The following is a 23,516-nucleotide window of genomic DNA, read 5'->3' as shown; positions in this document are numbered from 1 at the left end:
TTATCCCAAACTGTTTAAAGTAACTTACTGATTGGAGCCATGTCTGGACTATTTTTCATAAAAAACTTTTCAAGTTTTGCCAGAATATGCTTGCCATAAGTGTACTTTCTAAGTGTAGCAATGTGTGGTCTTATTTTATGCATTAAGACTTTACGCTGTGGTGGCTCTGCAACATCAATCATTTTCTGGACAACATAGTTAGCAAACTGGTCCTTCATCATTGAATACAAAGCTGAATGATGTCTGAAAATGAAAGGGTTATAGCTAAAGTAAACTCCTGAATATCTGCAAAATCCTACTCAAATTCTAACAGTACATAAAACTTGAATAAAACAGTTCTCTTTCCATACATGAATAAAAATACAACTTAACATAAAGAACTTACCCATATCCATCACTCATGTTACAAACTTCTTCAATCAACATTGCTCGTTCTTGTCTAGATGAGTGAGATACACATTTCTCTACAACATTGCTGAAAATAATGAAATTATACACATTTAAATCATTTACTACTAAAATCCCATTCCAGTAACCTTCCACAAACTAAGAATGATAAAACAGCTTTTTCGTTGAAATCATTTTAAAAGTATCAATTCAATCATTCAAGTTCACAAAAAGTGCTGGATTTAACAAAATTTTTTAAAAATTGAAAAATGTTTTTAGGCAGTATTCATTAAGGATATAATGTCTGATTTTTTCAGCAGACTTAGTAATATTAAAAAATGCATACTTAAATATCTTACTTATCTAACTTAAAACCTTTTCTTTTTTTAAATTCATAAAATTTAATTTAAAAACAGCTAAACTGCAGGTGAATACCCAAAAAGTACCACTATACTTAGGCTCTTTACACACAAAAATAATAGAAACAATAGAAATATTCTGGGTACGTCATATTTGGGGGCAATAATATCAAAGGTGTTGCTACTTCAAACAAGAGTAGTCCAAAATATTGTCTAGCAATGCTAAATGTAAATGGTTGTCCTCATTATCCTTTTAATAGTAAATGCCAAGACTAATTTAGTTACAGCAGAACATTTACCCCACCTGCAATTTTAACAGCAAAAAATGAATTTTAATTTTTCTACTTTTACTAAATACAGAAACTTAAACTGATAAACTATACCAAATTATCAGTGAAATGACCAATAAATACAAATTTTGCTAATCTTTTTTACACATGTAGGCTTTTGGCTAGTGGTTTATTTAATAATTTTATCTAGTCTAACGAGTCAAATTACTTGTTGCAGTGTGCAATTTGTTGTTTGAACGAATTTAACATTCTTCAAAGGCTAGACAGCTCATGAAGAATTGCAGCCAACAAAGATCATGTTTATGTAAATTTACTATTTGAACTAGTTCAGTGTAAGTAATGCTCTGATCACAGCTTTCATAAGAGGTGTCAACAGTCTCATCATGACTAGTTCTATTTTCTGATGTCCGATACAAAATTAAGGGATTGTACAAACATCTCTACTATGTAATTTCATTTACCTGGCAAATTTATGCTGACTCAACAAAAGCACTTTCCCTCTGATAGTATTAACAATTTTGCTCTTATCTTCCATTCGGCCATGTTCCAGCACATGTTGAATGACATAATTTCCATACTGGTCTTGAACAAGGCGTTCTGTGTGCTCATGCAATTCTTCAAGGACCGGTGCCGTTTGATCTCCTGTACAATGCTCAAGGATTCTCTGGATAACTCTACACCCATAAGGATGAGTAGAAAGACTAAACACCTGGTGGGAAAAATTTTTTAGTTAATTAACATCCAAATTGTTATTTTTATCGTTTTCAGAACTAGACAGCTTTTAAAAGCTTTTTAAGTTTAAAAATTGCAACATGTATTAAAATTGTGGCTAAAGCTTCATGAGTACCTAGTCATGCACTGGTTAATATTTTCTTAGCTTACCTGGCCTTTAAAGGCATCAATAATGAATTGCAGATATTTTGGATCCACACATTCTATACACTTCTGGACAACATGGTTTCCATTTTGATCTTTGACACATTTCAGAACATGGCCATCCAGCTCTTTAACTATCTCAACCTAAAAAGAAAACAAGTATGGTTTTTGCTATTCCTTTGCTCATTTTTTTAAATTGACAACACAAAGATAACAGAAATTAATACCAACCTGCATATCAGCTGGAATGGACTCCAGTGCTTTCTGTATTACTCTACAGCCATACATTTGAAGAGCTAGTGGTAAAACATGGCCTCTTACTCTCTGTGCTAAAGTTTGCTTCTGATCAGGTGATCCAAATTCAAAAAATTTTTGGATAACGTAGTTACCAAAAACATCAGTCATCAATGAGTATGCAGCTGAAAGAATCTCACCAAACACCATATTTTTTTCTTGTGGTGTAGCACGTTCTAGTTTTTGTTGGATGAACCTTAAAATGTAGAAAAATAATTCCATTTGCTTTGCAACTTAAAGCATACTACTGGAACAGAAAAAAAATTACACTACGGTTCAAGACAACTGGAGTGAAATAGTTACCTGGAACCATGCTGATCTTGTGAAAACTCAACTACATGATTAACCAAATCCTTAAGAGAAAGATTTGGAATACGATTATTGCGAAAATCTTCTAGCAGTCTGCTACGTCCTGTAACCTCCTTTGATAAACTGGCACTAAAATGACAAAAATGTAAAAATTTCATAATGGAATTCACAATGTTCTTGTATTCTAGCTACCAGCATATATAGACTAAACTTTATTATAATCTACAAAATGTAATCACCTTCTTGAAGCCATTGTTCTGTTCTGAAAAAAGGTGTTCCCAAAGAGACCATTTGCAGGTGAAACTAGTCCAGGGTTTCTGAACTTTGCTGCTTCAGCACCAGGTGCTGCAGAGTAAGGTCTACCTCCAATATTTAATCCTGAAAATTGTGTTAATTTTCAAATTACTCAAAGAATGAGATACAATTTTTAAGGTTTCTTTTTTAACTAAATGCATCTTAGATTTTTCGGATGTTCTGATTACTGTCTTCTTTGCTCTTGTATGGGATTTCCGGTCAAGTATTATATTTCAACTCGTTTATACACAAAATAAGCTGTTCACTCCTATTTCAGCCTGCAGTTCTTTTCAGATGAGCTTCCATAGCTTTTGCCCTTCCAAGAACAAACTACAAAGTAGTTATTTGATTTTGGGTTCGAACTTGGGCTTTTCAGTACTGCCTGATGCGCCTGAACTATGTATGCAGGGCTGCCTACCCCAAAAAAGTTTTCCCCGTAACAAGAGCATAGGTTTTCCGTAACTTTCCGTATTTTTACACATTTTTTAAATACAATGTAAATAAGACCCATATTATATGATCGTAAAGCTCATCAGCGTAATGATGACAGTCGGTGACTCGTGCTACTTTTTATTTTATGGACTAATAATTAGTTTTTAAAAAAAAAGCCGTTAAATTCAGAATGTAAGGCGACAATGGAAAATTTCAAATAGGAATTGTTCTTGCAATGAGTAGTATGACGTATGTTATAGGCCAACACTACGGATATCTAAACCAATGTGAACTCAGTGACCCCTCGACTGTGTGTGTGTCAGGATTTTTTCTCCCGCAAACAAGAAAACGTAAGCGGCCGACGGGTGACGATGTTTAGAATTAGCATATTTCTTGAATATTTTTTTTTCAATCTACATTTTATCAATGTAATATCTAGAAGAAAAGAACAATTTTAAAAATATGATCCGTAATTGATCTCGGTGAGCCTAGATCTCGTTGTTTAGTAAAATCTTGTCTTCTCGCACATCTCAAACAAAATGCCTCGATGTCTGCTCGCTATTTAGGCATTTAGCCGTAATACCGCCTCAGCAAATATGTCTCGCCAGACTGCGCGATGAGACTTTCAATGATTTAGGCCACGCCCTTTTTTTCTCTACGGACAACACCGACTCATAATCGCGGGGTCAATAGTTCACAATATAAACACGACTGCCGCCAGCCATGACAAGAGCGGGAAGGGAAGGGGGAGGGAGGATTGTTACGGAAGAGGCTGAGAACCTTAGAACCGGATAACACACTGATATTAGTGATATATAACTAGCTAAATTAAAATATAAAACTCAGACCGGGAACATAAAGTTAAGTTACCACCAGAATTTTTTTTTTTTACACTAAAGTCGATTTTGATCTCTACTGAAATCAAAACCGTAATTTTGCAGCAAAATCGTAATTCCGTAACCTGGGTGTCAAAATCGTAAAGTTACGGGCAAAACCGTACAAGTAGGCAGCCCTGTGTATGGTACTCACTTGTAACAAGCTTATTTAATTGGAATTAAACGAATTCTTTTAAATAGTAAATTTGTTGTATTTTTTAAGTTTCCAAAGTTTACATGACCTTTTATTGTAAACTATTACTCTATAATCCAGTTTAATGCTTATTGTTTTAATTTTTTTAATATATGGATATTTTAATTTTTTTTTTTATAAATGTCTGGGTTGAAAAAGCAGTCATTTGATTAAGTAAATAACTTAAGCCTAGACTAAATTAAATACAAATTTAAACGAAATATTACCAAGCGTGAGATTAGAGTTTGAGCCAGATAACGAAGGTGGTGGCGTCATTGACTGAGCTCCTGTCATCATGCTGGTAATACTTCCAGCTGGTGAGCTGGCCATCCCAGGTAGGGGAGCATAGTAGCCAGTTAGCCCTGCAATTGGCTGCTGTCGTTTCATGTCAAATGATTCCCTTCTCTGGCCTATAAAAAGTAGTTAGCATTTGATATAGACCTTTTAAGAGAAAAAAATGCATCAAACAAAATGTATATGACCACCATACCAATAGTTCCAGGTGGATTTGATCCGATGCCTCCAAGTCCATTGCTGAAACCATTTTGCTGTGGTGCAGTTAGTCCCAGATTGGTGGAAATAGGAGTGAACAAACTAGTGGTCACCTGAGTATATCCCAAACTACTTGTTGGAGAATAACCTGTTTATTTAAAAACAAAAATACTTTAGAAAATTGTAACTTAAGTCAAAAAGAAACACTTTTTAGTTGAAGCGATAGCTGAAAATTAAATGTTGCTAATTTATTAGTCTTTAAATTCACATTCTTTGATAAAATTACTAAATACCTAAAGCATTGTTCTGTCCAGTTGAAGGTGTGTTACTTGCAACGGGTGGTGTCTGTTGTCCTTGAGTAGTGAGGAGACGTAAAGGATTGTTAGTGGCAAGTTGATTCGAGCCTCCTAAAATTAAGGTGAAATCATTTATGCATCCTACATTACGGCCACTTACTCAAAATTTAATGTTACCATGGAAAAAAAATCTACCTTGCTGTTGAGCTCCAGGATTGACTAATAGTGGTGCAGGTGAAACCAGTCTAACTTGAGGACCCAACAATCTGGGGTTTACAATCTGCCCATTTTGGTCTATGTAAGCAGGTGTCATAAGCTGATAACCTGAGTCTTGAAAAATTCATGCATTTTAGAAATTGGGAAATAACTTAAAATTCAACTAACTAAATGCTTTGGCAAGATAAATCATGGCAACGCCTAACCATAGAGACAACCCTCAAAGTTAGGGCTTACTTTGCATCTGATTGGACATCTGGTTTGCAGATGATCCAAAACCATCACTTTGTGCAGGAGAGCCAGCTTGTCCTCGCAGCATCTGCTGCTGTTGTTGCTGCTGCTGCTGTTGAAGACTCTGTGGTGTCTGCTGCCCTTGTAGGAGATTAGGGATGTTTGCAGTGGGAAACATCATAGGAATTTGATAGTACTGATGCATCATTGATGGACCTGAGGGTAACATTTGTATTCATAGGTTAAACTTGATTTTTTTTAAAAATGGCTTTAGAGTCAATATCCTTTTTAATACAAAATTTCTACATAAGAAAATATTAACACTAACAGCAATTTTTAACAATTAGTAAAATTTTATGAAGTTTGTATTCTGTATTTCTATATTAGAAGTTTAAACACAAGATATTTAAATAAAGTTTAGTTAAAAAGAATTGTGTTAGTATGTTAGTCAATATTTTTTAAAGCATTAATAGAACTAACAGACATTTTAGAATAAAACATACTAGATTTGCTCTCGGTCAACAACTTCAGCAGAACACTATTAAAGTCAAAAGGAGAGATTTCTTCAAGTGAACTAGCACATACTTTTGATCTAACAATACTTGAATCATAGTTAGACATTTGGTCAACTCTATTTGCATTCTGAATATGACACAAATTAGCACTGCTCAAAGATCTGCAATCGAGGGCAGACCTTACAATGCTAGAATCATACAACACCATTGAATCACAATCATTGGAAGAGAGATGATTTGGCATATTCAAATTATCTGTACTGGTGTTAAAATTGTCATCTTTATCTGGAATAGAACCACTTGTAACTGCAAAATCTGTAGAAGCAAGCTTCAAAAACTCAGTTGGACAAGCTACGTCAACAGTTGTTTCATCATCAGGTTTAGTTTCATTTTCAATTGCCATACTGTCTTGCAGCTCAGTAGCTTGTGATAAACTTTGTTCTTGTTTTTCAATATTGGAAGGCAATGACTGTAGCCCAGATTTTACAACATTATTTAAAAACTCCCAGAGTTCTTGTTGCCTTTCATCTGGCTCCTTTTTTAACTTTTCTAAAAATCTACCAATGTGGTAAAATGGATCTTTTGTTGACGAGAACAAAGTAATAGGCGACATAGTAGCTTTGCTACTAATTTCTCCAAAAGAACATTTACAAAATGTTTGGGCAATGGAAATAGACACTTCAGCATTAGAAGTATCAACTTCAGTAGCGTTTTTTTCACTTAAGTTAAATGACTGTTCTGAAAGTAAGAGATTTGTTTTTGTAGGGGAATATGGAGGTGATATAGAGTCAACACCAGTGTCTCCACTATTGGCTTCTTTGGTAGGTGTCACCACTTCAGTAGCAGGCATTTTGAAATCAAATCCCATTAGATTGCTTTCTTTTGGTAGGTTCGATATCTCCAAATAGAAATCTTGCAAACTTGCACTTATTTTTTGTTGTACATTTGAAATTACCTCTTGTGAAAATGAACAATCTTTTAAAGTGTTAAATTTGCTAAAAATTGTTTTTGAATCTTCTTTAGAGATTTTTTGTTTCTCTGTTGACTTGGAACTAATTCTATTATTCTCACTATCGCTAAGGTTTAATAGACTAGTCTCAATTTTATCCAATTTATCTACAGTGGCAATTTCTACTACACGAACATCCTCCAACAAAAACATGTTTTCAGTGTTTACACAATGCTTTTCCTGCTTCATTTCAGGGCTATTGCTCAGATCAACACATTTATCTTCAGCTACAAGACTTGCGTCTTTGTCTTCCATACTTAAGTTTTGATTCCTTATTTTACCTTGAGTGATTAACGTACAACTAGCTAGTATGTTTTTAAGTTTGTGAAATCCAACAATGTAAATTGTTTTTCAAATTATTGAAATCACAGCACTTAAATTTTGATAGATTTTTAAAGTGTCCAACAATTACAATGCAATTTATGAATTCACAAATATTTCCAAGATTGCAAAAATGCATGAGGTGAGAAAAAACACAAAATCAACAACACATCCACTGAGTTCACATTAACTTTATCCTATCCTTGACCTATTTTAATGTTGAGGTGAACTGTTTTTAATCTTGAGTAATGTTTATGTTAACATTGTTGTGAACTGAAAGGTGTGTTCCATCAACTCACTTTAAGCAACAAAAAACACTGAGTACTGATTTTCCAATATACTTGACTGAAATTTGGTGCATTACAGATACACTTATTAAAGCCATTTTTTTCATTCTGATTCACTATCTCAGCTCTAACCAAACCAAACAAAATATCTAAATTCCACTCAAAAGTGTATATGCTTTGTGTAATAGGATAAAATTTATGTTCAAGTAGTGCATTTAAGTAAATGCTTTAAGACAATTACGTTTTCATGATTATTTTTTTGCTGAATCCTTGTATCCTAATTTAATATTTAAGTAATTCAAAAACCTTTAAGAACATTAATAACTTATGTCATACATTAATTATTTAAAACATATAAAGCACACATTAAAAAACCTGTGTAACACTAAAAAGAAATTAAAATTACATGCATGATTCAGCATACTTTTTTTTAAATAAGGAAATTAACTAAAAAATTATAACTTTCTATATATTATACCTTGTGTATTAACTGACATTTAAAAAAAATAATCTTTAAATAATGGAGCAACATGAGTTTAAACTGGCAAAACAAAACGACTGTCTCGACATTAGATGTCCCCTGACACAAAAATTTATGCTGTTTACAGAGCAGATATATGCATTCTCTAGATGCTTAAATTATTAAGTTTATTGCATAAATGTAATTGAACAAAACTCAGCTAAAATTTCTACCCTTTTTTTATTAATTGTTAAGTAAAAAGAGGGAGTGTACCAATAATTTCAATATAATACAGCATTAGATTTTTATTAGATAATGAAATGTTTACTTTGTTTTAATACTCTTACTGGAGGTTTACTGTAATATTTAAGTTTAATGATAGAAAACATCCAAAAAATGTATCATTTAACCTACTAAATACTTATTCATTAATTTCAGTATAATTCACAAGGTATAAGTTGATTCCACTATAGTGGTAGAACTACAATTTAAAAATAACCTTTTTAAATACATATTAAACTAAGAATAACTACATAGTTAACACAAATAAAATGCACAAGTATAAACATGTTTAAATTATTTTTTTAAATGAAGATGTTAAAAAACATGCTAATTCAAATTTATTTTTAAATTTCTTAAGGTTAGAAATTCAAAAGAAAAGCTACCTACCAGAGTAAAGAAAGACAGATAAAGAAACAAGATGGAGCAAGATCTCTAGTGAAGACTGCAATTGTTGCTACAGGGGAAGATGTGAGATAAGATTTCAGGGTTGTTAGTAAAAGTTGTGGGATTAAAGGTTAGGTGTGGGGGTGCTGACCTGCGAACGGAACGCCCGCCGTCACGTATGGGTCCTGGGCTAGTACGTATGGTCCTTGCGTGATAGAATTTGGGCCTGCCACCCCTGAAGGAAGATCAATATAAGAGAGCCAAGCACACACTTAAAAGCCATGCACAAATAAAACAAAATATAAACAAAGAAAATTTGTTTTTACTCCACCAATACAGTTTGAAAAATAAATACTTCAGTTCTTGCAGTTAATTAACATCTGCAGTCTTATTATACAAATGAAATTTCACAAATTTGTGCCTTTTTTGTTACAGTTTCTATATGAAGTAGTAATTTTGGGAAAATACATAGTATTACTTAATGTCTGGGTAAAGGATTGGAATTTAAGGATTTTTGGTTAAGTGAAGATTCAAAAAATTTGACCAGCTTTAAGAAAATGAGTACATTTATCAACATTCTAATTATTTAAGAAAAGTTAATTGTGGTGAATTTTAACTTATCAGTTTTACTGTTTTTATTTAAATACAAATAGAAATCTGACAAACAACAGCTTTTATCATACATCAATAGCTGGTGCAGTTTTGTACTAAGGAAGCCACTTGTGAGGAATAAACCAAAACACATTAGATGGGGATATTTTTCAACGATTTCACAAACTAAACTAGTTTACCAAATTATTTAAATTTCAACCAGGAACACTGAACTTTAGTAACTTTTACTTTAACCAACTGTCAAGACACTTAAATCACCTAGCAATATATATATATACATATATATATACATATATACATATATATATATACACATACATAAATACATACATTAAATCAATCTAATCCTAATGATATAACAATTCGACTACAAATAAAAATGGAACCACATTTCTTAAAAGCTGAAATCAAAGTGTAAAAATGTATACAAGTATATAAAATACAAAAAGCAAGGAGGGAGGGAGCCCAATTAAAAAACAAAAAAATTAAGGGTAGAGGGAAGGCCACATTTCAAGAATTTCATACCTATTGGTTGCTGGCCTGGAAGCCCATATGGTTGTTGAGGTGCAAGCATAGCTATGGGTTGTTGCTGTCTCTGCAATAGCTGCTGGTGGAAATGTTAATAGTATGAACATACTGAATAATTGAATATTAAATTAAAATCTTTAAAATAAAGAAGGCAAAAATACCTGACTGTAATCCATACTGTAATTGTTGGGACTATCCATATTTGGCATTAGCTGACTGCTGAAATCACCACCATATGAAAGGTGGTCAATTCCAACCTGTTCAAACTGATGGTGATGTTGATCTAGACCAAAACCAACTGGAGGCTGGCCATTATCTAGAAAATCTCCTCCGTCGCGAAGGTGAAGCTTTTGGGGATCCATGTTCATCCCCTGTCTTTCATCATCCGCTGGAGATGTCTGGCGACTTCCCCTGATAAGTATTATTTTGGTTCAAAGTTGGCTTAAAACAAGAAGTAATTAAAGTACCATTGTGATGATACTCGTCTAATATAAAAATATCTCTGATCTGAAACTACTCAAATAATTGTAAAATATCTCACCTGTAACCACCATCATCCAACCCATTGGACATCATGCCATTCGCTTGCATGCCATCCTTCCCATCATCCCCTTGACCATCCTCGAATGGTGATGGCGTTTTACTTTTTTTATCTTCACCAATATTGTCTTGTTGTGGAACCTGATGGTGAGCATACTGCGTCTTTTTTGCAACAGATATTATTGATTAATACATACCAAATACATGCTTCTAGCTATTGTTAATAATAAAAACAAATGCACACTGGTACAGTTTAAAACTATTCATGAAAATAAAACTTCAAATCTAATTGCTAACATATTAACTGAAGTATTGCAATTGGTTCACGATAAAAACTTTTTCTTCTGGCATTTGTTAATACAATGTACTAATATAAAAAGACAATCATTCAAACAATACATCTTTTTTTAAATCAAGCATGCTTTGTATAACTGGTAAAAATCCAAGCCTATAATAAAATGTGACCAGACTGTATAAACTGCTTTGTACATTAATTATTTTAATAATGTTGAGATAAGAATACAAAAACTTACAAATGGTTTAATTCTGCTTAGAGCTCCAGCCTCCAATTTGTTTGGAGATCCACCAAGCACATACTCCACCATATTTACACCAACTTGGTTTGAAGACTCTGTGAAAGTCCAAGTGTCATCTCGTGTAGTCCAACCATGTTGAAACATCTTATGCTGCCCGTCTCCAGCTTTATGTAGGTCATCGTCCCAAAATTTTTTAGACTAAAGAAAAATTTCAAATTTTCTAAATTAAAAGTGTTCACTGATTGAGAACGGTTAAATTTCATTCAGATTAATACCATTAAGAATGAACAGTTTTATTTAAATGAGAATTTTATAAAAGGTTTACAATGAATAAAACTCAATTTAATTTCAAAGGTAAGCAAACTGTTACAAACATCTAATTTTCCATATTCTTATAACTACCAATGACATAAATACTTCGAAACCTATTTAAACAGCTGAGTGAGATAAACAACACAAAGGTTGTTCTGCAATTTTTGAAAAGATAATGTAGTGGTCTAACAACTAAAACATTGTAAATGTAAGTGTTCTTTATAGTGCAAAGTTCACAAATACAGATTATTCCTCTATAAAACTATGAACAGCTTCTCTGGCAAAAATTTTCTACTGAGCATTTTTTAACAGCTGTGAAATTCAAAAGTTACCCATTTTTAATCAAGTTAAACACTACATACAAGGGTCTATAAATGTTTTGAAATTATTCTTTTCAATGTAGATAAGTAGCAACTGATCAAGTCTACATTTTTACAAACCTCATGTCTGACAGGACCCTGAGGCATTGCCAGTCCCTGAAACTGTCTTTCCAGTTCCTGGACACTGGTCATTTGTCTATTCTGAAATTTTTTAATCAAAGAAATTATTATAGAAAGACTAAAGTAGGTAAGTTTTATTCTTAAATTTAAAGAACTATGAAAAATGGCATGAAATGTTGACAAAGTTTATTTAATTAACCTGAAGTACCTATATTTCCATTTGACAGGATGCTACTTATAAATACAGTCACAGCAGCCAAAACTTTATTTAGAAATAGAAGTCAAACCTATTGTAACTTTTAATTTATGAAAAGCGATATTTTCTGTTCGAAGTGCTAATTTGTAGGCTATTTAACAACTTGGCATGGTTAGGCCTAAAGGCCTAGCCATGCTGCCCGAGACATTTATTTGGATGTAAAATTAATTAAGCATGATAATGAGATCAATGAGACTTATTTGTAAACTTGAGATTTTACTTCTTTATACAGGGAAGAGGATGTCGCTGAACTGGATTGCCTCAAGAAAAATAAAAACAGCAACGATCATGGGAGACGTTAGGTGCACAGAAAAAAAACAGTCTATCATAGGGAACAGCAAAGAAAGTCATCAGGAGCGACAAAAGTGGAAAGAGATTCATGTGAACGCCTTGAGTGTCCTGTGCAGATGATGATGACAAAGAGCAGCTACTTTATAGCCTAAAGTCTTTTGTTTAAATAAATGAATCATGAAATTTAAAAAATCTCCCACCATGTAAAAACTGAAAAAATTGTGTGAAATAGTGGCTAGCAATTACCAGCAGAAGAATGTGTTTGTTAATGTATAAAACAGATCACCAAGGCATCTGTTCCTTGAGAAAAAACTATGCCACAGGAATAGTATATAATGTCCAGAGCACTGTACAACTCACTCACAAACTGTCATAACGGCAGATGATCGGCTGCTATTCCCCTTTCTGTGGTGTTACGGCCAACCAAATCGACCGTTATTAAAATTGCGGTTAAAATGAGAATGAATAAATATATGTTGGTTAGGGGAAGTAACAATTAAAAAATGAATTTCCTTCCTGTTTCCATTATTGGATTGCTTTCTGTTTGTACATGAGGTTTGATTTTTGTTTAAAAAAGGGAGTGAATATTTTCTCAGTATTTTTACTTTAAATATGTCTGTCTAAAACTGCAGATTGTCGATCTTGATTAGAAAATAACCTTAGAACTTCTTTATATCATTAATTACAGTGAGAAAATAAAGAGATGACTAGACATTCATGTTTGTGGTCTTTGTTTCAGTATTAAAATATTTTAGTAAATAACTAGATTTAATACTGAAAAATTCTAAATGCATGCCTTCTTTACTGGAATTCTTTGTGTGAGCGCAATGTGCAAGTCATGAATGAAATAATTCATACAAAATCACTTTCCAACAGTAGTTTATATAACTATGTATTATCTAAAAGCTAATGACTTCTAGTATCTAAAATGTAGTTTCTATGAGGTTTGGAAATTTTTTTGGGGTTTTAAGGTGGGTTGAATACAGAAGTTGGGTAGTCAAATCTTACTCTTCCTGGAAATGTCAAGGTCACTATCAACATACACAAATTAAATACAAATTATTTGTATATCAAAAGATTCCTTGTCCAATATACTTTCAGAAAATGTACACATGTAAGGGTCTATGATTTCATTCAATACACAATTTTGACAACATACGAAACTTAAAATGGCCTGAAGCCACAGAACTGTTGCTCTTGACAGTTTGTGAGTTAAGAAACAAGCATTGACAGTGTAACAAAGTATGAGATTGGTGTACATCTTGTTATAAAACTGTCATAGCATCTATAGCCCCATCATAAATTTTGAAACTCAAGACATGTCCAACAGATCAAAAATATCAAATTCAATATATTTATTTAATAACGTTTACCTGTTTGCTTAGTATATTTCCCTAAAAAACATCTGGTGTTTCCCTAGCAAATTACTATGGAATATTTTTCATTAGTACCAAAAGACACATCCAACCATTGACAATGTGAGTAAGTAAAGTAGCAGACAGACAAGTGAAACTCACACAGCCCTAACAATAAGAGATGCACAGATGCTACTTTACTATAGCAATATTAATCATTCAAAAAAGGTAAAAAGCTCTACATTATACAGTGTACAGTAGATATGAGCATATGTAGTTTGAGTATACAATCATTTATAGCCTGTATGTAGTCTATAAACAAACATTTTTTTTAAAAAAGGTATCCCCCTTCCATTCCCCTTCACTTTTTACTTGCTATGACTGGTACCAATAGTAGGCTAACAAGTTTTGGTATGCAAGTGGATTGATCGTATTGGCTCCAAATTATATTTTATGTATAATTAAAGATTACAAATCCCCATAACATTTCTGTATTTGTTCATTGTATTATAAATGATATAATTTATCAGGATACTTCAAAAAAAATTTAAATGTTACCTATTGCATTGCAAAGTAAATTATAAGTTAACAAAATACTTAATTTAAGACCCAAACTTTTGGAACTGTAATAAATCGTTTTTTTTAACTTTCTAGTAAACCTAGTATAGAAGAATTTGTAATTGTGCAATTTTGGCAAATCTCTATTTTACACTGCCCCGAGTCATAAAAACATAGTTTTACAATTCTGTCAGTGTGTGTGTGGATTTTTGTCTGTGAACATGATAACTGAATACCGTTACAGTTAGGTTAATGAAATTTCATATAATTCATGTAGTTCTGTATCATTTTTTCATCAATGTCGGTAACCGGAAGAGGCCCTTTTTCTACTTTTGGTTTTTCAAAAGCCTATACCATGCGTACTTTTTCAGATACATGGATTCATTTTCACATACAAGTAAAAGATCTAATACTCTGCCTTCTGTCAAATTTTTAAGTTATTAAAAAGTGACTAAAAATGATGTTTATATCAGGAGTTGACATCTCCTGTAGTATTATTTTAACATTCAATATTTAGGGGAGATCACTATTTTTAAAATTCATGATATGAACTAAGAATTATTAAATGTTTTGATTCTTACTCGACCAGTAATGGGTCAAATTGTCTCAATAAGATACTCTCATAAAGGTGTTTATAATGTGCAATTATTGTGTAATGAACAAAGTCAGCTAATCTGCTTTAATTAAGCACTACTTAAAAATGAGATTCAACACAAGCTGTTGAGGGTTTAGGTTGTTTTGGCTGTGCCATCTAACAAAGAATATTCCACTGTGGCATAATTGAAAGCTAGTAAAACCCCCTCGACATACCAATACAAGCATACAAGTGTTAATCTAAATCTTTGTACCTTCCACTTAGGACCAGCCCAATCTAAAATAGGTATTTATACTATTCATTACTCCAGAACATTAATAAATACAAATACTTATGTTCACTATTTCAAAACAGATAGGTTGTTTTAGTAAATTATGTAGGTTTAGAATCAAGTGATATTTTCAACTTTAACTTTCTGTCGTTTACTGCTAGAATCTTACTATTAAAAACAAATAATCATAGTCAAACACATTGGGCATGGCGGAGTGGAAAGCAACTGCTATACTGATAGCTTCTGGCTAAAATACGAAGTTTATCTGTGCTTTTTTTATTTACATAATGCTGATGGCAAACCATAACTTTGTACAGAGTAAAAACGATTTTGATTTTTGGCATTTATTATCTAAATTTAGGCCTACAAATGTTACAATGTCATGTAAAAATTAATTCATTGTAGCCTATACATTGAGATTAAATGAGGACCAGAAACCATAACACTGAAAAAGCAGGCATTGCTTAAATACTACTGGATGGGATGGTCATGTGTAAACATTCCCATTTTCCTGGAATGCCATTGGCCATTAAATAAGTTATGGGGTTTTTAAAACTATTTCAGTCCCTTAAGGGGGCGCATCGATGAACTAAGCTTGAAAAATCATGGTCGACCTCGGAAAATTCATTTTTTTTTTTTTTTTTTTTTCTATTACTTTAACCACTTATAAACATAATATACTTATCAAATTTACAATAAAATATAGTTTTTACACTTGTTTTTGCATTTGAAGTGGGTATGTGTGTGTAAAAAAATGTATTTCACCCCGATATACGCCCATCACAACGATGTGTAGCGAGATCTACACACCGTAGTAAGCCTAGCTTACCATATATCAAAATGCGCGGAATTTCGAGGTCAGTCTAGCTAGCCTAAGAACATTGACCTAGTTCTAAATATAGTATTTCAAAACACGCAATGAAAGTGTGCTTCAAAATGGGAAGAGTCATGTATCTATTGGTCAATAGATGTCACATGACGCTTCTGTCTAAAAATCCCGTGCGCCAAACTCAATTTTGCTAACTTTTGTCAGGAAGTTTCGGCGGTGTCCTAGGAGATGCTATTTTTAGCCGAGCTGTAGATATATTTGCACCAACTTTCACTTTCTACTTTTTGAATTATTTTTCGTTTCTGGAATTTATTTGAAGGTAAATTATGAATTTTTCAATTATTTCTATTCCTTTATCAAAGTATAAACTATAGTTTTATCTTAGATGCCAGATTTTACGTAGATTTTGATGTAGATCTAGTAACTTTATTACGTAAACTAGATCTTAGTCTTAGGCTCTTAGCCTAGCTATCAGTAATCAGTATCAAAGGCTGAATGTAATCAATGTATGCAGATAATGTGCATACCTTTTAGTACGTTGTGATTATTTTTTTAAAACAGCTTATACATTATTATGACTTGTTTTACAGATCTACAATGCCTGCACAAAAGTTGTATGCAAAAAAGGGACAGGCTTCCAGAAAGCAGAAGGCTACATTGAAGTACATTGGCTAAGGCTTGTGCTACCAAGCAGCAAAAATCAGCTCTTGCAGGATCTACTGCAGATCCAGAGGCTGCTGGTTCAAGCACAACTACTGCTGCCACTACATCAACTGCTGCCACTGCATCAATTGCTGCCACTTCACCCACTGCTGCCACTTCACCCACTGCTGCCACTGCATCAATTGCTGCCACTTCACCCACTGCTGCCACTGCATCATCTGCTGCCACTGCATCAACTGCTGCCACTGCATCATCTGCTGCCACTGCATCCACTGCTGCCACTTCACCCACTGCTGCCACTTCACCCAAAGCTGCCACTGCATCAACTGCTGCCACTGCATCATCTGCTGCCACTGCATCCACTGCTGCCACTTCACCCACTGCTGCCACTTCACCCAAAGCTGCCACTGCATCAACTGCTGCCACTGCATCATCTGCTGCCACTGCATCCACTGCTGCCACTTCACCCACTGCTGCCACTTCACCCACTGCTGTCACTGCATCAACTGCTGCCACTGCATCATCTGCTGCCACTTCACCCACTGCTGCCACTGCATCAACTGCTGCCACTGCATCCACTGCTGCCACTACACCCACTGCTGCCACTACTCCTACTACTGGATATACAACCATCCCCACAGTGGTCAGTGCCTCCAAGAGAAAACTTAGCATGTTTTCTCAATGTGAAGCACCTCAAGCTACTACAGTAGGAGGGCTGGTCATTGTAGACCTGGCTGAAGTAAACGCCCTCTTTTCGGCAGCTCAGTGCAGTACATGTCAAGGGCCCTTGCAACTTATTTTGACTGGACGCAAGGGTCTAGCACATCAACTGCAAGTCAGCTGCAGTGTGCAACTCCATAGCAGCAGGATCAAGCTCCAATATGAGTAGCAGCGACAGGTGTTATGATATCAACAAGAAATTTGTCGCTGCTTTCCTCAACATAGGATTAGGCTATGCTGCTATGGATAAGTTTTGCAATGCCATGGCCATTGAAGGAATGACAGAGTCATCATACTGCAATATCCTGAACAAAATATCAATTTCTTCAAAAAATTTCTCCAACGCCAGTCTTGACACAGCTATTGACCTGGTGCGCAAATCTTATGGCGTTGAGATCAGTCAGTGAGTTTAATGGTGGCAGTAAACATCTGGCTGCTTTTATGGATGCCATTGGCTGTTCCTATGCCACTTCTTCTCAAGTCAAAGCAGCAAGGCATGACAAGAGGAGGATTGACAGTGCTGAATGAAAGGCGTCAGCTGAAGTCAAAAGGAGAAGGTCCAGAATGATCTCGCCAGCTCAAAAGCCCAACAGGAGTTTGAGAAGCTGGAGGGAGGGCCTTCATACAGTTCTGGAGCCTTCTAAATTGTTATTTGTTTTAAGCTAAGTTAGTTTTATTAGTGTAAAAACTTTTTTTTTTTTTTTTAATTTAATTTTTTTTATTTCCATCAATATATGTAGTCTTTTTCAAACCCTTTTTACAAAATCAGTTTTTACTTAATTTACTACTAATGATGAAATTATCATCATAAACATGTTGATAAAGCTTTTGAAATAGCTCTTTACATTGTATTTTCAATGAAAAAAGCTTTTTTTTTCCATTTTTGTTACGTTTTTAGCGTTTTCTCAATAACGTATTTTTTTACATTTTTGAACACTGAAAAACATTTTCCTCAAAAACTACTTGTTCAATTTACATGAAATTTCTGCTGAAGCTACATAACACACTGTTGAAAAAACAAGCAGAAGAATAATGGAGCTATCTTCAATACTTTTTTTTTATACAAAATTTTTTGCAAACCTTATAGGTTAAAATTAATTAGTCATTAGTAGAAAATTCATAATTAAAAAAGTTTCTGCAAATATGTAAATTTTCTTCTATGGATTTTCTCACATGCATGTGGACTATCTAAATCCAAAAGTTGGACTTGAAATTATAGATAGTTACTGAGGAAAAGTTTTTTAAAAATTGTATGTAAAAAATGTACATTTTTCCCGCCAAATTTAATCGGCTAACGATTACCATGAAAAATTTTGTACACCAAAGTGTATTAAACATATATACTAATGCCATAAATGAGTTATTTTCTGTAAAATAGTTAAATTGTGCAAAAAATGGTATTTCAATACATTTCATGACTGTCCCCCCTTAACTCCTTAAGTCCGTAAATATTTTCATGTTTTACCAGAATTATTTTTATCCTTCAATTTTTTTCAGAGCCCCTGCTGCTAGACGACTCAATCTTTTTACCCGCTGATTTAAAACCCACACATTACAAATATAAATTAATCATAATTGAATGTCCTTAACACTAATATAAATTTTTAAGTAAGTATTTAATACTTGAAGAAAGTTTTGAAGTAGAAAAATAAAGAATTTACTTTTTCGGGCAAAAAATATGCTTGTCAGGAAAAATTAAAATAAGAATTACTTTTCTTGAGTTCTTTATCATAAAAACCGAAAGTACGTACATTTTTCTACAAAAATCATGGATCGGATTAGTCTTAGCTTAAATACTTTAATTGTGGTTAATTTTATAATGCGGTGACATAAATCTTTAGACACAGCAGCTGAAAGGCATTCCACAGTGTTTTAAAAAAATTCAGTTGTTAGTTTTTTTTATTCTATAAGATACAAAAATCAACCGAACGAGAAAACTACAGGTAAATACAACGAAAAATGGCCACTAGTGATATAATGACCTAGATTTACGATTTAAAGCTTGGATTCTAAAAAACAACTAATTAAATTAAATGGTCTTAAAGAGTTAAGTAGTTCGGGCATGTAAACTGGTGTTTTAATTACTTATATTTTCTTACTAAATCAAAAAGTTACTCAATTTTCAATTTAAACATGACCACTGAATGATAGACATCCATATTTAATCCATTAGGCACTAATTTTGAAGTTTTTAGTTTGTTTGAAACTAAAATACTTAATTTAATATTTATTTGCACTCACTGCCATGCACGACACACCTCTCATGACAACACTTGTTATATCACTCTAACGTTTGAAGCAAAGGCAAACCACAAATCCGGTTCGACTTTTTAATTGGCTATGCACCAGCGTTCGTCACTAGTGATCACCAAATAGTTGTCACGTGGTTTAAAAAAATAAATTTGGTTGTCATTCAAATGCTGTGTTTAATAAAAATGTTTATTTTCACAGACTGATAAACCTAATAGTTCTACAGACTCCCAATTCATTTTTGTACTCCCTGGGTTGATATTTAAAAAGTTCTATTATTTTTAACGACACCAACTTGTAAATTTAGCCTTCATTCTCAAAAGCAAATAAAAAATGCTTTTCTGGCATATTTAGCCCTGCCACCTATAGCATGTTTTTATAACATGAAAACCCGCCATTTTGCTCGTGGTAAACATTTTTGAAGTAATTCTAAGAAGGTCTCTGGAACTAAGATAAAAAAAATCGTCAGAAGTCATGCATCCGGTCTGTACTCCATATTGTTAGCAACCAGCCACATCTCCAGGGTAGTGAGCAATATTACTTATAATGGATATGCTTTGCAGTTGAGTGGGTGAAATTAGAAAATTCCTTGATTTAAAATTTTTAAGGCAAGATTATCGCATAACTTTTGTGTGGGCAGAGTAGAAGTAACGTTAACACTGTCAGTACTCAATATTGCTAAAATGAAATAAGCATTACAGTGTCATTACATTATTAAGAAAGACCTGTTCAATTTTTTTATGAGGAAATTCTGGATATCTATTTTTAGATTGGTCGACTGACAGATAAAGCACCTGCAATTAAAATGCACAGCCATCACTACTGACCCAAAAAGATAGGCATATCCCATCTTACAAATTTGCTAGAAAGCTAACACTTGAAATTTTTAAAGTCTTTTGTTGTCTCCAGTAGTAGTTGACAACTCCTGATCACATACTATTTATTAGTATTTCTTGCTAACTTGGAGGCGTGGTCCGTTGCTAACAACAATATGGCGTCCGGACCGGACGCTTGTCTACCGACGATTTTTCGGCCAAATTCCAGAGACCTTCTACTAATTAGTTTTTAAAATGTTTACCACGCGCAAAATGGCGGGACTTTCACGTTATAACAACAAGCTATAGGTGGCAGGGCTATATATGCCAGAAAAGCATTTTAAAATTTGCGTTGGAGAATGAAGGCTAAATTTAAAAGTTGGTTTCATCAAAAATACTAGAACTTTTTAAATATCGATTTCCATATTACAAAATTGATTTCCATAGTAAAGCATTATTAGTTTTATCAGTCTATGAAAAAATAAATCAAATATCGTCAACCGTTTTTTATAAGACCAGCCGCAAAAATGACAACCAAATTTTTTTTGAAAAAAAAAACCACATGACCACTATTTGGAGATCACTAGTGAGGAACTCTTGTGCATGGCCACTTAAAAAGTCTAACCTGATTTGTGGTTTTCTTTACCTTCAGGGGTTAGAAGAGTTGTCATGGAGAGATGTGTTGGACATGGCAGTGATTGACAATAAATATTAAATTAAGTAATTTAGTTTAAAAAGAACTAAAAACTCCAAAGTTAGTGCCTAATGGATTAAATATGGATGTCTATTATTCAGTGGTCATGTTTAAATTGATAATTGCGTAAATTCTAGATTTAGTGAGAAAAACTACTATTTATTAGGCTGATTCTAGACGGAAAAAGATACGCATGCGCAATGGAGAGAAACTACGACTTTCCTTCGTTGCGATGTTTTCTATGGTACTGCGCATGCGTGTGTTTACAAACAAACCGCAGAACCCTAACCCAGCTATTAAGGTCACTTCGCATGCGCAGAACTATCTTTTGACGACCAAATGGAGACACTGGGGCAAAAAATCTTTTTCCGAGTAGTAACTTCGAATTTTTTAACCTAACCAGCCACCACACCAGGAGATGTTTGAGTTATGCAGCTTTGATGTGTTCTACAGCAGATTATGACATCTTAACCATTTTCACTGCACACAGATTATTTTCCACAAGATCTAGAATCTAGATAATGTTAAATTCCTACCTGTTCTAAAATACTGTCATCCCCAACAGCCCAACGTTTGTGGTGGAATCCCCCACCCATTGGAACATCACTGTGACTTCTCTGATATAAATATCCAACATTTGCATCATCTTGTGACCGAGTGCCTTGGTTTTGCCTCATCCCTGTCATATCCCGCTGGTTCAGCATTGCCTGGCTGCCCTCCCAAGAAGATGGATTCATGCTTGGTACCGGCATCTAAGTGTTATCCTATTGCATGCCCTGTGAACTAAGACAAAGACAAACAAACTAAAATATTTTTTAGTTACTTTTTTCAGTAAACAGAATGAACGTGGATTTCTTTGTCATCGAGGGGATAATATTTTCATATTTATGACATAAAATAACGTAAAATACATTTCTAATATGTATATTTAACAATAAAGGAAGCTAGAGATTAATATTTTACATATAAATAATATGATTCTAACCTCGATTGCGTACGATAGTTTTGGCTCACAGGAATTTGTTCATGCGTTGGCCATTTTTCTTCGCTGTGCATTATGGGGGGAAATATAATGTTGACGTCATGATTCACTTGTCCTAAAATAGTCTAGCGCTAGTTAGGCCTAGATAGACCTACTAATCAAACGTATATTTGTTTTAACCGGTAGAAGAATAGATTGTGAAATAAGTATTATTTACAATTTTTAAAAATTCGCACATGAATTATACTAATCTATAGCTTTTCTTTGATTGGGACAATGCGTAAAAAAGATGATTAAATAAATTGGTCTTTTGTAGCTAATGAATCAGACGAAAAAAAACTAATTAATGTAGGCTAATGACATGTAGGTTTATCAAAAGTATTAAATTGACCACGATTTTTTTACTATTTTGCCCCCATTTCTCCTTTCAGCTCTTCGCGCATTTGTAAACAGAAGTCAACCTATCTTTTTAAAATGACTTCAAATCTCACCATCCCCATTGCAATTTTTGCTGTTGAGATTTTAAAATCCGCAATTTTTTTTTCTACTGTGATTCTAGGCCTGTAGGACGACAACTGATCAATGTTTATAACTTTTTAAACTTTTTTTTTAACGTGTGCATTAGATCTAATAGATCTAGTAGAAATTCATTTTAAAGTTTTACTTTTTAAATGCAAATGTGTGAGGGCACATTGCACTTTCTGATATAACCCTTCCCAATCGTAACACATCGTCACTAAAATGTATCCCCCTCCCCACACATACACACACAGTGTTTCTTATAGATTTTTTTCTCCGGGGAGGGGGGGGGGGGGGCACTTGAAAGTTTCGGGGGGGGGGGGGGCGGACTAAAGTTTCCGGGGGAGGGGCAAACGAACACTGTTACGAGTATATATTTTCTATATAAATTCCGTTTCGTTGGGGGGGGGGGGGGTAGGGGGCTGTAGACTTTCTTCCTCGAAGAGATGCATGGAAGAGACACTGTACACACACACAAACACACACACACACTTGTAGTGAGGCGTCATTGATAGTCGACCCATTCACAAAAATTTCGTGCTTACAAAAACATAAAGGGATATCTTGAATTTAGAGGATAATTCAATTGTTTTACCGTATTGATATTTTACGGGTCCTATTCAACGCTCAAATACGCGATAAAACCATGGCCCAATGGCAGTGGCGTAGCAAGGGCGGGTGTCACCTGGTGCGGCACTTAATAGTGGTGTTACCCCCCCCCCCTAGGACAAAATTTCAATTTTCGATTTGCACCCCCCCCCCCCCCTCAAACTTTCGATCAATTTGCACCCCCCCCTCAAACTTTCGATTTGCACCCCCCCCCCCTTAAATTTTTCTCTATATATTTTGCTATGTTTTGCCTTGGTGTCACCCCCCCTAAATGGTGTCACCCGGTGCGGTCCGCACCCCCGCCCCCCTCCTCGCTACGCCTCTGCCCAGTGGGACTAT

At 34.1% G+C, this 23,516-nt stretch overlaps 1 protein-coding gene across 7 annotated transcripts in view; it reads right to left on the bottom strand.

Moving 5' to 3' along the window:
• The window catches only part of LOC131948303 (pumilio homolog 2), a 29,177-nt gene extending 7,033 nt beyond the window's left edge, over positions 1 to 22,144 (bottom strand). Inside the window, exons 1-20 of one of the 7 annotated variants that reach the window (XM_059309869.1) lie at positions 22,053 to 22,144; positions 21,604 to 21,850; positions 11,771 to 11,851; positions 11,016 to 11,216; positions 10,484 to 10,644; positions 10,104 to 10,353; positions 9,940 to 10,021; positions 8,954 to 9,037; positions 5,551 to 5,760; positions 5,293 to 5,427; positions 5,095 to 5,208; positions 4,800 to 4,949; positions 4,537 to 4,719; positions 2,755 to 2,893; positions 2,510 to 2,644; positions 2,144 to 2,402; positions 1,919 to 2,056; positions 1,498 to 1,745; positions 386 to 475; positions 29 to 243 (exon numbers count right to left, since the gene is read on the bottom strand). In XM_059309869.1, the coding sequence (XP_059165852.1) occupies positions 29 to 243; positions 386 to 475; positions 1,498 to 1,745; positions 1,919 to 2,056; positions 2,144 to 2,402; positions 2,510 to 2,644; positions 2,755 to 2,893; positions 4,537 to 4,719; positions 4,800 to 4,949; positions 5,095 to 5,208; positions 5,293 to 5,427; positions 5,551 to 5,760; positions 8,954 to 9,037; positions 9,940 to 10,021; positions 10,104 to 10,353; positions 10,484 to 10,644; positions 11,016 to 11,216; positions 11,771 to 11,851; positions 21,604 to 21,819 (3,091 nt within the window). In that variant the 5' untranslated portion in view covers positions 21,820 to 21,850; positions 22,053 to 22,144. Of the gene's footprint in view, positions 1 to 28; positions 244 to 385; positions 476 to 1,497; positions 1,746 to 1,918; positions 2,057 to 2,143; positions 2,403 to 2,509; positions 2,645 to 2,754; positions 2,894 to 4,536; positions 4,720 to 4,799; positions 4,950 to 5,094; positions 5,209 to 5,292; positions 5,428 to 5,550; positions 5,761 to 6,047; positions 7,526 to 8,953; positions 9,038 to 9,939; positions 10,022 to 10,103; positions 10,354 to 10,483; positions 10,645 to 11,015; positions 11,217 to 11,770; positions 11,852 to 21,603; positions 21,851 to 22,052 lie in introns of those variants that run through there. The other 6 variants (XM_059309870.1, XM_059309872.1, XM_059309873.1 and 3 more) reach the window with 6 other exon arrangements.
• Between the last annotated feature and the right edge of the window lie 1,372 nt (positions 22,145 to 23,516).

This window comes from Physella acuta, unplaced genomic scaffold (genome assembly GCF_028476545.2).
Source record: "Physella acuta isolate Inbredline_101_S28 unplaced genomic scaffold, ASM2847654v3 ptg000637l, whole genome shotgun sequence".
In the NCBI taxonomy this organism is placed as follows: domain Eukaryota; kingdom Metazoa; phylum Mollusca; class Gastropoda; family Physidae; genus Physella; species Physella acuta.
Note: the sequence above shows the minus strand (reverse complement) of the source record. Positions and strands in the feature narration are given on the sequence as shown.